General features: G+C 41.9%; 1 protein-coding gene across 7 annotated transcripts in view; it reads right to left on the reverse strand.

Moving 5' to 3' along the window:
- The window catches only part of REPS1 (RALBP1 associated Eps domain containing 1), a 93,304-nt gene extending 76,439 nt beyond the window's left edge, over positions 1–16,865 (reverse strand). For 4 of the 7 annotated variants that reach the window (XM_040238783.1, XM_040238779.1, XM_040238781.1 and 1 more), the window contains exon 1: positions 16,170–16,862. In XM_040238783.1, coding sequence (XP_040094717.1) covers positions 16,170–16,322 — 153 coding nt within the window. In that variant the 5' untranslated portion in view covers positions 16,323–16,862. Of the gene's footprint in view, positions 1–16,169 lie in introns of all 7 variants that reach the window. The other 3 variants (XM_040238782.1, XM_040238778.1, XM_040238780.1) reach the window with 3 other exon arrangements.
- Between the last annotated feature and the right edge of the window lie 303 nt (positions 16,866–17,168).

The following is a 17,168-nucleotide window of genomic DNA, read 5'->3' on the forward strand; positions in this document are numbered from 1 at the left end:
AAGCAGGTCCTCATAAAAATGGAACAAATTAATGTTACCTAGACTTCCCAGAGAAGACAGTGACTAAGTCAGCCCTAGTAAACCAAAGTATTCTGCTTAGCCATCCTTTAGAATGTTATTTGTGTTTCATATAAAAAGTTTCAAGTTTTATCCCTTGATTTCAATAAAATTGTTAATTTACCTAGCAAATGACTGAAAATAAACAACAGTATCCAAGTAAATGCAGCAGAAGGACCTATTTTTAAGTTTTATTTACAAAACTATTCCAAGACATGCTGCTGAAAGACATGGATGAACAGGACTTGTTACAACGTTTAGAGTCTAACAGGACTCACAACAGGACAGGAACTCTGCAAGCTGGTATGGGGCCCTCAACATGATCTATAAACATCAAGTAACTCTAGAGAAGAAATTTGGGGATTTAGGATATATGGCACCCCACTCCAGTACTCTTGCCTGGAAAATCCTATGGACGGAGGAGCCTGGTGGGCTGCAGTCCGTGGGGTCACTAAGAGTCAGACACAACTGAGCGACTTCACTTTCACCTTTCACTTTCATTCATTGGAGAAGGAAATGGCAACCCACTCCAGTGTTCTTGCCTGGAGAATCCCAGGGACGGGAGAGCCTGGTGGGCTGCCATCTCTGGGGTCGCACAGAATCGGACACGACTGAAGTGACTTAGCAGGATATACAAGAGATACAGTAGAGGGTAAAGATATGAGCAAGGAAGTGAGATAATAAGTATTTAATCATATAATATTTAGGAAGCAGAGCACAGTGATTTTTAAAAAAAGGACTACTTAAATCTCAGCTCTACCACTTAGGAACTGCATGACCTTGGAAAAGTTAACACTTGTCCTTTCTTTATCTTCATTTTAAAAGCAGGCATAATAAACTATCCATTTCACAATACTGAGAAACCAATCTGTAGAAGAGTGCAAACAGTGTCTGACATAGAGTAGGCACTACACTATTATTATTATTTGAATTGGGTGCAGTATATATAGTCAAGTTGGTGATAAGCAAATATATTTGGAGGGGGGGAAAGGACAAATCCATGCTCACCCATTCAACACTCAACAATGTGAACTGACAACAATGTGCCAGAGATAGTGGTGAACCAGACTGCAACACTGATCCCCTACTATATTCTTGGAGCTTAGGAGATTAGTATTCCCTGATGCTTAGATGTTTAATAACAGTATTTGCTGAATTCATGAATGGTGCAAGGAAGATATTATAATAAGATATTAAATAGAAAAAAAAATTCTGAATATACGGAAAGCAGAATTCAACAGAACCACCCTTGAAGAAATGGTACAGCAACAATACAAGATGACTCACCCTCAAGGAATTGATCCACACGTCTACTAATTGTTGAGTATTAAGACAGCATCCAATTTTTTATTAATGAAATAGGAATAACAATATCTGGCAGGCTTATAAAGATTAAAAGAGACTTTGTGTTAATGAGAAGCACAGAACTGCAATGAAATGCTGATGGCAAAGGATAAGCTATACTCTTTTAGCTCTGAGGTTCACTCCTCAGCTGAAAGCAATTCTTCTGCTTTGGAAGTGAAGTCGCTCAGTCATGTCCGACTCTTTGCGACCACATGGACTATAGCCTACGAGGCTCCTCCATCCATGGGATTTTCCAGGCAAGAGTACTGGCGTGGGTTGCCATTTCCTTCTCCAGGGGATCTTCCCAATCCATGGAATGAACCCAGATGTCCCGCATTGTAGGCAGACGCTTTACTGTCTGAGCCCTTGCTTTGGAACTTGCTTGCAAAAAGCTAAGACCTCTTGATTTAAATGTGCAAACACCTTTTGAGTTTAACATCCAAGGTTCAACTCTTGGAGGCTGGACTAAGTTCAGGTAGAGATGTGACTTCCTCATTCACCTTGCCTTCTGCTACCAAGTCTCAAGATAGTTTCAGAAAAAATTTTAAGTCGTTTAAGTGAGAATACCTAAACCTCTACACAGAAGTGCAATTTACCATCTACTCTGAAAGGACATTTCAAATACAGTAAGTTAAGTTTGCATCTACCATTTCTATTGAATGGCCTTATTCAGGAGACACTACCAAGTCTGCAAAAGCTTCTAAAGCCACCCAGTTGCTGCTCTCAAGCTTTCAAATGCCTACTAAACCTTGCTACCCAGATGGACTGAACATGACATGGGTGTGTCTGCTCACTCAGCACATCCAAATTCAGCACACTGCTCTCAACTAAACTAGACCCCTCCCTCCACTTCTTTATTTCTGTTAATGGTTATCATCACTCAGCAAGTCACGTAGACTCAGGACATCAGAACCATCTTTTATTTTAATCTTTTGGGGTAAACTTCAGAAGGACAAATCCACTAATTACAGGGTAAAAGGGAGAAACATAAGGCAATATTGATAGGATCAAAGGACTGGGGGCAGTGTGTTAAGTTCAATGCAACAGAAACAACAAAAGGTATAAAGCTAGGTTTGAAAAACAATGTAGAGACTTTTACTACTATTAAAAGCCAAGATCCTATAAATTATGAGTTTTCCTTAACAGAGCAGAGCTTGAGTGAACAAAACTTTGCTCACCCTCTGAGAGCCAGATGTTTACATGTTACTTCACTGTGGTATTATGAAACTCTCGGATTTGGTATCATCCTCAGTCTACAAATGAGGAAATGGAGTCTTTAAAAGAGGTTAATGTACTTGCTCAGAGCAAGAAAGTCAATGAGCACTGAGGTGGAGATCCAAACCCAGAACAGTCACATTCCTAAGTCTATGCATTCTGACCACATACAATACTTGTTGACACAGAAAATCACAAGGGTGTTATAAGTAAATGCTTTTCTATGAAATATAATTAAGTGCTTTAGAAAAAATATGAATTCTTATAAAACAAGTAATAACAACATACAATACCAATAAACATTCTGTAGTTTAAGGAGTCAAACCTCTAATCTTTCTAACCACAAATGAGACTTCAAGAAAATATACTCTTGAACAGTTTCTAGACAATAATTCCATTTTTTAAGGACATCGATATACCTTTTTACATAATCCACAGACAAGAGGCAATAATCACTCTTAGATCAGCACTCTCAGAAACTATTTTTTATCCAAAGGAGCACATTAATATAATGTGGCCCAAGATCTATCTACTATACCTCAGATTGGATAGAGCAATGCAGAGAGACTACACAGACAATAAACTGGTGACGAAGTAACAGAAGCTTTTTTTTAACAACAAAAAAGTCATGATAGTGACAGTAATTATTTCAATAAAAGGAAGCAACCAGAAGTAGTCCTGTAGACTGAAACCACTAGTTCATTAAAATTATTACTTATCGGGCACAATTATTTCAAACTTGGATTAATGTATTAATTTCTGTAATTTTCCATAAAGTTAAGATATAAAGTCAGCATACCACCCAAAGTTAATAGATAGAAGTTAATTTCCATTATTTCACAAGTTTTTCAGCCCCTTCTTAATCTATTAATGTGCTTATTCATACCCAGTTGTAATGAATCTTCATATGGCAATGTCCTTCATACATAATATCTATTGATATGTCATCTTCCATATGATATTCAAAACACAAATGCATAACCAAATGCCAGATTACATTAAGTTACACTGAGGCTTTGTTATATAAGTTACACAGACAGCACAAAGGGCCCTTTATTCGCTACCACTCACCTGCACATTCTCCAAGAGGACAAGTTCATGCCTTCTCCTCACCCTCCAAATTGTTCAAGTTTTAATTCACAGCTTTGAGGTATAATTTAAACTTCACAAAAAGTGTGCTGTTCATTGAGCTTTAAGAAAATTCATCCAGTTTTAGAACTTTCCCATCACATCACCCTCCAAATTTTCCTCTCGTGCTTGCCCTTCTGCCCTGGCCTCAGGAATCCATCCTGTTTTGTTTTTCTAAAATTTCATATAAAAGCAACCACACAACACATGCTCTCTAATGTTTGGCTTCTGTTACTTCTCATGGTCTGATATCCACCTCTGCTGTAGCATTTATCAGTAATTTGTTCCTTATTTTTTATAGGAAAGTATTGCATTGTATGGATATACCATATATTGCTTATCACCATTTGAGGGACATTTGGATTGTTTTCCAATTTTTGGCTATTTGAATACGGCTAAAATGGACATTTACAATTCTCTGTGGGCACATACCTATATTTCTGTTGGATAGATTCCTAAGAGTGGAACTGCTGGTTCGTATGGTAAGCATCTGTTTAACTTTTAAAGAAGCAATCGAACTTTTCCAAAATGGCTGTAGCATTTATATTTCCAAGTAGTGTGTAAGGATTTCAGTTTCTACACATTAATAATATTAGAGAATGTCAGTCTTTTAAATTGTAGCCATTTAAGTGGGTGTGTGACAATACACCATTGCAGTTTAATTTGCATTTCCTCAATGACTAATGTTGAACATCATTTCATATGCTTATTTGCCATTCATAACATCTCCTTTGGTGAAATATCTATTCAACTCTTTTGCCCATTTTTAAATTGCTTTTTCCCTCTATAATTGAATTGTAAGACTTCTTTATATATTCTAGATTAAAGACTTTTACCAAGTTTGCAATATGCAAATATTTTCTGTGGGTCTGTGGCTTGTCTTTTTAACTATCTTCTGAAGTATAAGTTTTAAAACTTCATTAAAGAAGCCCAATTTATTACTTTTTCTTTTATGATTCATGCTTTTGGTGTCTTATCTAGGAACACTAACACAAGGTCACAAAGATATCCTCCTATGAAATCATTTAGAATTTTTATAGCTTTAGTTTTACAATTATAAATTTACAAAGTCTATGATTTAGAAATAATTTCATGTGTGGTGTGAAGTATTAATATATAAAACAGTATATTTAAATCCACTTTTTAAAAACACACAGATATCCAACTGTCCTAGCACTATTTGTTAAAAAGACTATCCTTTCCTCATTGAACTGTCCTAGCACTTTTTAAAACTACCAAGTGAACCTAACTGTAAGGGGGGCATCGATAATGCTTATCCTCATGCCAATCACACTGTCCTGGCCACTACAGATTATACAAGTTTTACAATTAGGCAAGATAAGTCTCCTATTCTGTTTGTCTTCAAAAGTGTTCTGGCTATGCTAGATCCTTTGCATTTCCTTATACATTTTAGGATCAGCTGGGCAATTTCTAGAAGAGTCTACTGGAATTTTTGCAGGTATTTTATTGAATCTATAGATCAATTTGGGGGAGAATTATCATCTTACCATTCAATCATCCATCTATGAACACAGATTATCTCCCCATTTATTTAAATCTTATTTAAGAGGATTCCCTGGTCCAGTGGTTGGAACTCCACACACTCTCACTGCTGAGGGCCTGGGTTCAATCCCTGGTTGGGAACTAGTATCCCACAGGCCTTGTAGTGCACCCAAAACAAACAATCTTATTTAATTTCCCTCGGTTACTGTTTTGTAATAAAAATATCTTGGTTTTTTGTTGTTGTTGTTAAAGTTTATTGCTAAGTGTTCTATTCTTTTTGATGCTACTGGGAATACATTTCCCCTTCTCTCTTCCTTTTGGAACTGTGGACATTGTCTGTTTCCTATCAGAGAACCGCTGTACTGTGCAGTCAGGATCCTAGGCCATTCTTGCTTTCTCAAGGACGTCTCTCCTCATCCTCCTTCCTTCCCTTATTAATCCTAACAACTAAAACCATGCTGTGGCACTTCTCATACACTCAAAAAAACAAAGACTTCCTTTACATCCTCATACCTCAACTTTGGCCCTGTGTCTGTTTCCTTTAACTTCTTTAAACCCAATTTCCAGTTCCTGGGTCACTGTATGTCCTACAAGTCACTCAAATCTGGCTTCCATCTCTACCAGTCTGTGACACAGGCTCATTATAGTCACTGACGACCTTTAGGTTGCCAAATCCAAAGGTCATATTTCTGCCCATATCGTCTCACCCTCTCAGCCAAACTCGAGAATTAACTATTCCTTTTTTGAAACAGTTGCATTACTTGGTATCCACGACATGATCCAATATATACTCCCAATTTCCACTCGGGCTGTCCTTCTTAGTAGAGGCCTTCCAGTTTTCCCAACTTAGAAATGTAGTGTTCCTCAGGGTTCTATTTCTAACCAATTCTTTTTTCCTCTCTATAGTCTCTTCTTCAGGGATTTCACCTATTTTCATGGCTTTGAATATCACTAATCACTGCAGATGGTGACTGCAGCCACGACATTAAAAGACACTTGCTCCTTGGAAGGAAAGCTATGACAAACCTAGACAGCATAGTAAAAAACAAACATCACTTTGCTGACAAAGATCCATACAGTCAAAGATACGGTTTTTCCAGTAGTCCTGTACGGATGTAAGAGCTGGATATAAAGAAGGCTAAGCACCAAAGAACTGATGCTTTCAAACTGTAAAGATGGAGAAGGCTTTTGAGAATCCCTTGGACAGCAGGAGTTCAAACCAGTCAATCACTGGAAGGACTGATGCTGAAGCTGAAGCTCCAATACATCATTGGAAAAAAATAAGATGCTGGGAAAGACTGAGGGCAGGAGGAGAAGGGGGCCACAGAAGATGAGACGGTTGGATAGCATCACTGATTCAATGGACATGAGTCTGAATAAACCCTGGAAGACAGTGAAAGACAGGGAAGCTAAGAGAGCTTCAGCTCATGAGGTTGCAGAGAGTCAGACACAGCTTAGCAACTGAACAACAAACACACTGATGATCTTTAAACTGACATCTCCAAGTCAAGGATTTGTTGATCCTCTCTGATAGAGGTCTACTTAATCTTACAGGCTTCTGAGAATTTAAGACTGACAAAAGAAAACTGCAGAATTCACCATTACCCAAATAAAACAAAACCCCCTTTAAAAAAGCCTATTTCTTTCCCAGCCATTCAGTAATAGTCACTTGCAGCAAGATCCCTGAATTCTTTCCTCCATTACATTCCATATCCAATTCTTTATCATGTCCCACTACGTCTACCACCTCAAATACCTCAAGCCTGTCCACTCCTCTCCACCCTACCACCACCTCACTAATCTAAGCCATCATGTCTCCTGCCTGAATTACTGCATATCTAGTGGCCAATCTTCTCTACACAGCAGGGTAACCTCTGACAAATATAATTAAGATGCTGTCACTCCCCCACTGCCCAAAATATGCCAGCAAATTTGAAAAACTCAGCAGTGGCCACAGGACTGGAAAAGGTCAGTTTTCATTCCAATCCCAAAGAAAGGCAATGCCAAAGAATGCTCAAAGTACCGCACAATTGCACTCATCTCACACGCTAGTAAAGTAATGCTCAAAATTCTCCAAGCCAGGCTTCAACAGTACGTCAACCGTGAACTTTCTGATGTTCAAGCTGGTTTTAGAAAAGGCAGAGGAACCAGAAATCAAATTGCCAACATCCATTGGATCATGGAAAATGCAAGAGAGTTCCAGAAAAACATCTACTTCTGCTTTACTTGCAAAGCCTTTGACTGTGTGGATCACAATAAACTGTGGAAAATTCTGAAAGAGATGGGAATACCAGACCACCTGACCTGCCTCTTGAGAAATCTGTATGCAGATCAAGAAGCAAGAGTTAGAACTGGATGTGGAAAAACAGACTGGTTCCAAATTGGGAAAGGAGTATGTCAAGGCTGTATATTGTCAGCCTGCTTATTTAACTTATATGCAGAGTACATCATGAGAAACGTTAAGACTGGATGAAACACAAGCTGGAATCAAGACTGTCGGGAGAAATATTAATAACCTCAGATATGCAGATGACACCACTCTTATGGCAGAAAGCGAAGAACTAAAAAACCTCTTGATGAACGTGAAAGAGGAGAGTGGAAAAGTTGGCTTAAAGCTCAACATTCAGAAAACTAAGATCATGGCATCTGGTCCCATCACTTCATGACAAAAAGATGGGGAAACACTGGAAATAGTGGCTGACTTTATTTTTATGGGCTCCAAAATCACTGCAGATGGTGACTGCAGCCATAAAATTAAAAGAAACTTACTCCTTAGAAGGAAAGTTATGACCAACCTAGATAGCATATTCAAAAGCAGAGACATTACTTTTTTACTTTTACATTACAAAGGTCCATCTAGTCAAGGCTATGGTTTTTCCTGTGGTCATGTATGGATGTGAGAGTTGGACTGTGAAGAAAGCTGAGCGCCGAAGAATTGATGCTTTTGAACTGTTGTGTTGGAAAAGACACTTGAGAGTCCCTTGGACTGCAAGGAGATCCAACCAATCCATCCTAAAGGAAATCAGTCCTGAATATTCATTGGAAGGACTGATGCTGAAACTCCCAATACTTTGGCCACCTGATGTGACTCATTGGAAAAGACCCTGATCCTGGGGAAGACTGAAGGCCGGTGGAGAAGGGGACGACAGAGGATGAGATGGTTGGATGGCATCCCCTACTCAACGGACCTGAGTTTGACTGAACTCCGGGAGTTGGTGATGGACAGAGAGGCCTGGTGTGCCGCAGTCCATGGGGTTGCAAAGAGTCGGACACGACTGAGCGACTGAACTGAACTGAACTACCCCGAACATAAACTTTCAGTCGTTCATAATCCAAATGCTTGATCCCTGTGTACAAGGCCCTGCAGCACGTGGTCCTTGCCATTCTCCCCTCTTGCCCATACTTCTCCAGCTTTCATCTCAACAAACACACCAAGTTCTTCGTATATTGTTCCAGCCCTTAGCATGCTCATTCCCTCTATGTGAAACATCTCATTTTTGTTCTCTTGCTATGCCCCCATCTCCTCATAGAGGTCTTTCCTTACACTTAGGTAGGATCGTACAGCTTCCCACCATTCTGTATTAACACAGTTCTTCTCCTTTTAAACATTACCACAATTTATAATCCATGAAGGCTGAGAAGATTCCTGAGTTTTCACCACTGCATATACAACCCAAACATAAATAGCAGCCATGAAGTACTTTCTGAAAATATACAAAACTGATTTAAGAAAGACTTATGGTCAGCTTCTCCAGGTCTGAGTGCTGTTCCTTAAAACTGTCTTAATGTAGAGGTCCATGGGACAAGCCTGGCTAGGTTAGGGGAAGGCTGGCAACCCCAAATTATATGCAGACTTTTGTGTAACTAAATCTTCTAAGCAGACATCCAGCATGTGCACCAGCATCTCAGAGGAATCCACAACAAGAGGTTTGAAGGAAATACACAGTTTAATAAATTCTGTCTTCATCATGTAACAAGAGACTCAAATTCAACATAGTCAATTCTTGAAACAAAATGAAGTGTAGTTTCATTTAAGCATTTTAAGTCCTATAATTTATCAAACTGCAACAAAATTTGGAGAAGGAAATGGCAATCCACTCCAGTACTATTGCCTGGAAAATCCCATGGACAGAGGAAGGAGCCTGGTAGGCTACAGACCATGGGGTCGCAAAGAGTCGGACACGACTGAGCGACTTCATTTTCACTTATGAACTTAAAAAAAGATTTCTGAGCCACGTTATTATCATCTCCTGATTTTTGTCATGCCTATATATGCAACTCATCAGCCATAAATTCCTTACACAGAGGTAGAGGGAAAAGACAAATCAAAATGCATCTGTCATAGGAAAGACTACAGAAAATGAAATATATTATCAGGGAAAACATAAAAAATGCCAAGTCTTATTACCCATCAAATTCTCACCGGCCAGAACCCTGAAGAACTAAGTATCACGAATTGTACAACCCTTGCATCGGTTCCCTCTTATATACATGGTCACTTCAGCACTCTAGGCAAGATTCACCTCTTCATATCTCCCAAAGTGCGTAAAAGAAATCAATTCCAGCTTCAAAATAGGGTATCAACTAATTTCAAGTCTGAGTGACTACTTTCTTAAGGATGTGGCTGGACAGAGTAGCCATTCCTACACTGTAACCTCTTCGTTAAAAAACCCAATCAGGAACTTCTCTGGCAGTCCAGTGGTTAAGACTCTGAGCTTCCAACGCAGGGGGCAGAGGTTCAATCCTTGCTTGAGGAACTAAGATCCCATATGCTGCATAATGTGGCCAAAAAAGTATAAAAAATAAATTAAAAACCCAATTGAATCATTTCCATGGTGAGAACTAAAATCCAGGCAATAAGTAATCGCCTCAGGGGCAGGGCTGGAACTTGTCTCCCATGTTTAGTGATCCTTTACACATCAACTTCTCACATTCTTTTAGAGCTCCGTCAAAATGCCTAGCTTGAATTCTCAAGTTATTAAGACTAACTCTGGACTACTGGCTAAAGAAAAGAAAAAGATTTAAAGTACCTTATAAGAAAGAAAAATTATTTAAGTAAATATGATACTACAGAAAGCCAATAAATGTGACTTCTTTCTCAAACAGTGTTTTTCAACTGTGTAAAGTGTTTAAGGTAAGATCATTTTTATAGTGTGTTATATTCAGAAAACGAAGATCATGGCATCTGGTCCCATCACTTCATGGGAAATAGATGGGGAAACAGTAGAAACAGTGTCAGACTTTATTTTGGGGGGCTCCAAAATCACTGCAGATGGTGACTGCAGCCAGGAAATTGAAAGACGCTCACTCCTTGGAAGAAAAGTTATGACCAACCTAGATAGCATATTCAAAAGCAAAGATATTACTTTGCCAACAAAGGTCTGTCTAGTCAAGGCTATGCTTTTTCCAGTGGTCATGGATGGATGCCAGAGTTGGACTGTGAAGAAAGCTGAGCACTGAAGAATTGATGCTATTGAACTGGTGTTGGAAAAGACTCTTGAGAGTCCCTTGGACTGCAAGGAGATCCAACCAGTGCATTCTGAAGGAGATCAGCTCTGGAATTTCTTTGGAAGGAATGATGCTGAAGCTGAAACTCCAGTACTTTGGCCACCTCATACGAAGAGTTGACTCATTGGAAAAGACTCTGAGGCTGGGAGGTATTGGGGGCGGGAGGAGAAGGGTTCGACAGAGGATGAGATGGCTGGATGGCATCACCGACTCGATGGACTTGAGTCTGAGTGAACTCCAGGAGTTGGTGATGGACAGGGAGGCCTGGCGTGCTGTGATTCATGGGGTCGCAAAGAGTCAGACACAACTGAGCTGAACTGACTGATAATTATTTGAGTGATTACAAATGAAAAAAAAATCACTTCTCTAGAACAAACCTGACATTTATTAAGTCTGCAACTTTCAATGCATAAATGAAGCTCTGCTTCTTTATTTTAATCTTATTACTAATGAGTAGATCATGTAATTGAACAAATTTCAAAAGAAAAATAAAACGGCTCATGTTTCATTATTATCACTTTTCCTTCACTAAACAAATGTGTTATTCAAATGTTCTACCAAGATATTGCTCAACACAAATGAACTAAAAGATTTTCTCAGACTCATTAATGGGTACACTGCTTATAATCTTTAATAAAAGAACAATTAAGTACACCCGTGGTGGATTCATGTCAATGTATGGCAAAACCAATACAGAATTGTAAAGTAAAATAAAAAATAAATTAAAAAATAATAATAAATAAATAAATAGAAAAAAAAAGAACAATTACAACTAGAACCTTTTATCAAGCTATTGTGCATTCTAAGTCTATATGAAGTTTTAAAACATTTTCCAAAGTATAAATTTTAAATAAAAGCTAGAAAAACATACTTATTGATGTGGTAAATAGCATACCTTCCCTAACATTTAAAAAATAATTCTGAAGATTATTTTTAAGCCACTGAATATTTTCACGCTCAGCGGACAGCAAAATTCCTCATGATTAAATCCTATGAGCCAGATTTTTCTCTGCCTAGTCTTGTTCCTCTCTGGTGTGGCGCATAATACTATGAAGCTCATTCACTTCATCAATTAACACACTGTCTCCCCAAACCCTTATATTCAGAACAGGTTTTACTCTGGTATTCCCAAACAAGTGTAGCGAACATTGCTTCTCCTGCTGCAGAGCCTGGGCTCTAGGTATGTGGACTTCAGGCGCTGCAGCACATGGGCTCAGCAGTTTTGGTGCATGGGCTTAGCTGCTCCGAGACAAGTGGGATCTTCCCAAATCAGGAATCAAATCCATGTCTCCTGTGTTGGCAGGCAGATTCTTACCCACTGGACCACGAGGGAAGTCTAGGACAGTGTTGCAATGGGAAACTCAGGATACCATATACAAGAATCTTCCTAGTTCTCTGAAGTTACTATATTTCCAGACATCATCATGGATAAAAATATTTATTTTGCAAAAGAGGAAATCCACATATAACTCAAAATCAAATCATTTAAAATCTATACTCTTTGTAAGAACTATGGGGAAACCAAGTACATGAACAGTGAAAAGTAGGAAAGAACTGACAGGTGGCAAGAAATAATGGTAAAGGAGAGGTATTCTATTCACTACCTAGTTATTTAACACTTCTCTGCCTATCAAGTTTCTAGTTAATAAATAAGAATAATACTCTCTTCACAGGATTGTTTTGCAAGGATCAAATGAGTTCCTGCATGAAAATGACCTGCACAGTAAAAGAACACAATAGGCACTTAATAAAGGCCAGTTCCTTCCTCCTTTAGTTCTGGGCCCTCTGTTCTTTGTTCTCTATACTCATTCCTCAGATGACTCAGTCTTCTCATGACTTTTATTAACAAATGCTGAAAACTACTATATCAATCAAAGCCCTGATGTATAAAAATGCATGCCTACAGTGTGAGAAGCTGTCTGGTCTCTACCTCCAAGATATGCAGGTGAGAAAGGCAGAGGAGAAATCCCAAACACACAAATTTCACTGTAAGACCCAGCACTCAGAGTGGACATTCACACATCTCCAACTATCTCCTGGAGTACTGCACTGCCATCTCAAAACACCTGAAAACAAACTCATCAATTTCTCTTCAGAAATCAGGCCCTCTTCCTGCCCCTTCTGTAACTGTGAGTGGTGTCCTACAGAGAATAACCCTTGCCCTTCTGTTCTCTTATCAAAATATCACCAGCTAACCCAGGCTCATCAAGTCTACCTCCATCATCCTCTACTGTATCTTCAACCTCATTTTCTGATCAACTGTTACCACCAGAGTCCAGATCAGTTTTCTAAATCTTGGCACTACTGACATTTTGAGCCAGATGACTGTTGTCCTGTGCATTGCAGGCTGTTTAGTAGCACTCTTGCCTCTATCTACTAGAGGCCAGTAGAACTGCTCCCTCCCTCTGAGCTATGATAACCAAATATGTCTCTAAGGGCCTTGTGGGTGGCAAAATCCCCTTCCCCCTACCCGTCCCCACTCCCACATTTGAGTTCCTTGGCCCTGTTCCTCATCACTTCATTTACATATGAAAGAACCAGTCCCCAGTTTCTTCTTCCCTCTACTTTCAGTTGCTCTGGTCTCCTAAATGCCTCCTAAGTGCGTTAGTAGCTCAGTCATGCCCGACTCTTTGTGACCCCAGGGACTGTGGCCCGCTAGGCACCTCTGGCCATGGACTTCTTCAGGCAAGAATACTGGAGTGGGTTGCCATTCCCTTCTCCGGTGAATCTTCCCAATCCAGGGATGGAACCCAGATCTCCTGCACTGCAGGTAGATTCTTTACTGTCTGAGCCACCAGAAATGCCTCCTAAAGCACAGCTTTCATGAGTCAGTTCTCTTAAATCTGTAACTCCCTGCCACCTTCACAATTAGTTCAAAGCTCTCCACCCAGTCTCAAACATTCTCCCACAAAACACCTCACACTGTGGCTACCCAACCGCCCTTCAGTAACACAGCCCTGTTCATCCAGCCCCTCCTCTTCTGTTCTGCTGCTGTCACCTGGTTCGGGTGCCCAGTATGTAGCTTCTATTCTGAACCACTGCTCGAGCCTCTTTCCCTAGCCTCTGATCTCTTTCTCACTTGAAGTCAAAAACTATCAGTGAGTCTCCACTACCTCCTGAAATATGAAATTGGCCTGTTCTTCAGAATCTTTCCCAATGTGGTCTCTAAGTGCCAGTATCTCCAAAACATACAGCTTTGGCAAAATCTGACTATCTGCGAGTCCTTGCAAAGGGTCCTTCTCACACTTTCTACCTCTGGCCATGTTTTACCTCTGCCTGGAAATCCTCTTCATCCCTCCACACTACTGTAAGGTCCGTCTGAATTAAATGAAGAGGCCTTTCTTAGTCATACCCTCCTTTATCCACCTCATGACATTCCCACTGCTTTGTTACATGTTTATTTCTGGAGCTTACAAGGTTCTTGAGAACTTCTTGCTCCTGCTGTGATGCCCTGCAACACCTAGCCCAGTGCTAATTTGAGCTGCTCCAAATGGTTTCAACTTAGGAAGCAAGGGAGGACTGTTTTCCGACAATCCTAAGCTTCCATTAGGGAATTAAGTCCACATTCCTCTTTTGGTCCACATTTTATCTCCTAGGCCAATTTTTTAAGTAAATTGCCTCCAAGATACCCAGAAAGCTATAAGAATTGTGCTTTAGGGAGTTTCTACAGTTTCCAGCTTATTAATATAACTGAATCCTGAATATTTATGCTGTTTAAGTTCTCTTAAAAAAAGGCAATAGAAATTTATTTTTGAGTGTAAATAAATTGAGCATGACATGAAAATAAGTTGGACTGGGTTAAACATGTTTGAAGCAAAGGTTAATTAAGCCTAATTTGTATCCTAAACAATAATATAATGTCCTAAAATCTTCATGCACCCTTAAAAATATGAATGTCGTCGATTTCTGCTTGCCCTACCCCAAAGAAAGAAATCAAACAGAAAATGAGAGGTTCCTCCTTAATTTTAGTTTTCTAATGTCTTGAAAGTATTTCTACAAAAAGAGCAAAATCATTAGTGAGTATGTTCCTGTAAGTCTAACTCCAAAGCCATATGGGGAACATACAGTACCCACACAGCAGGGGTCAGCAGTTAGAGGCCCTGTTTTGTATGCCCCTGAGCTAAAAGTGATTTTTACATTTTTAAAAGACTGCAAGAACAAAAACAAAGAATATACATACAGGGACTGTATGTGGTCAGTAGAGCCTAAAATATTTACTTTGTCTCTTCAGCAGAATGACTATGAGACTCCCAGCTGCTGGTGTGTAAGACGCCCAATTTTCCTCCCAAAATTTTTAAAAAGCAACATAAACCAGATTATGCGAAAAGAACTCGTTCAATTTAGTCACAATTAACGCACAGATAACTTCTAAAAGAGAGGCCTGTGTGAACATTTTTATATTTCCCAGAAGGTTCCTCAGAAGGAACTTGACCCTCATTCTAAGCACACTTAAGCTTGAAGAGTTTAAAGCGCCTGGCCCAAAGTCACACTGCGGGTTAATAGAGTGGGGGTCAAGGGTCCAGGCCCGAAAACTCCTGATTCAGGGCTCTCTGCAATATACTACATCATACCTATGCACATGGCCGTAAGTTTTGGAGATCTGGATAACTGGCTTGGATCATCATAAAAAGGAAAGCTTAAAACCTGTTCCTGATACGCTGTTTAGACAAAATCTTACTAGCAACTATGACTCATGAGACCCAGAGTAACATCAATGCTCACCACATACATTAGATAAGACGGAGAAAGCTTAAAACTTAACTCTCCTCGCTCCTCTAGGGCGTTGAGGCAAATACGCACCTTTGACTTGCAGTTGCTCAATACTTATCTACCAACCCAATCCACCAGTTCCACCAAATGCTATCGAAGCCCAATGGAAAAACGATCCAGTTTACACCAGCCACGCATCCTATAGTTAAAGTTCTTTTCATACCTACTTGCAAACTATTACTTAAAAGTTCAAATTTTTTAATCTCCTTGAGAATTCAGCTTCCTTAAGAAAAAGAAAAGTAGATCCCAAGACCAAGGATTCAAAAGCATGGTAACAATCCCAGATCTTTCATCTGAAGTTGCTCTTCCAGGGTTGAAAAATCCAGATTCTGCGGGGCAGCCGAGAGATACACGGCTTACGCTCTCCAGAGAGAATAGAGAGACCACCACCCCCTCCCCAACCCCCACAGTCTCTCTGCCTGACTTTTGTCCTCGAAGAGCAACCCCCCTCCCCCTCGCGAGTCCCGGCCGCCCGGGCACCTGCGGCCCCGGCCCGCAGCGGAGGAGTCCGGGGAACCTGACCACTGCCGGCCCTTCGGTAAACGGCGCCCACTCCCACCCCGCGGAAGCAGGCGGCTAGAGGCCCAAGCCGCCGGGAAGCGACCCCTCGGCGGCCGGCCGACCCCCGGACGCGGCGGCATTACCTGGAGGACCACGTCGTTGGGCAGCTGCGCGGCCCGAAACAGCTCCAGCACTCGCCCGTTGGCCGACACCTTCTTGGTGCTCTCGATGTCGCAGTAGGAGAAGAGATCCGAGTAGTATTTCTGCTCCGCATCGCTCAGCGTTAAACCTTCCATCTTCGCCTCCGTTCACGGCCACCCCGCCCCGCATGCAACACCGGGGGCCCGGCCCCGCGACCCCGGGACGACGGGGACTGCGCGCCGCCCGGCCTCCTTCTCCTCTTCGCCCCCGCCCCCCCGAAGCGGCGGGCAGCGCCGGCCTCAAGCGCGCGGGGGTCGTCGGAGCTACAGGGCCCGGAGGTCGCGGGGAGGGAGCCCGGCTGGGCTCGGCGCGCCGCCGCCGACGAGGCCCCGCGCGGTGCGCGGCTCCGGCTCCGCCTCGGCGGCCGCGGGGAGAACACGGGGAAGGAGGCGGGGGCCGCGGCGGCGTGAGGCTGGGGCGGACTCCGCCACCGCCTCCGCCGCGGGTTCGAGTCTCTCCGGCTCCCCGCCGCTTCCCCCAAGACTTCCCGCCTCGCCTTCCCCTTCCGTCCACGCCCCCAGAGCGGCAGCACTTCGCGGAAAAGTTGTGGGGCTTCTAAAGTTTCTGGGGTTCAGGGCTGCGCGCGGCCGCCGCTCCGCCTCCCTCCGCCGCCATTTACTGCGCCCCGGCCCGGCCCCCGACGCGACCGCAGCAACACTGACAGCGGCGGCCGCGCTCCAGACCCGGATGTGAGGCCGGGAAGAGAGAGCGCGAGAGGGAGAGAGAAACACCCACCGGGCTGGCTCGGCCGCTCCCGGGAGAGGGGGGCCGCAGCGCCCCCTGGTGGCCGGAGCTCCGCGGCAGAGGGTCGAACCGCCCTCCGCGTTGGGCAGGCAAAGCTGGGACCCCTGGGAACAGCGACCAGTGAGTGGGGAAGGCACACAGCTCATTCATACCAGGAGAACTTAGATACGGGCTGCAGTTTGGATTATTTCAAAGCT

The sequence above is a fragment of the Oryx dammah genome, unplaced genomic scaffold, assembly GCF_014754425.2.
Source record: "Oryx dammah isolate SB20612 unplaced genomic scaffold, SCBI_Odam_1.1 HiC_scaffold_4, whole genome shotgun sequence".
NCBI lineage: Eukaryota > Metazoa > Chordata > Mammalia > Artiodactyla > Bovidae > Oryx > Oryx dammah.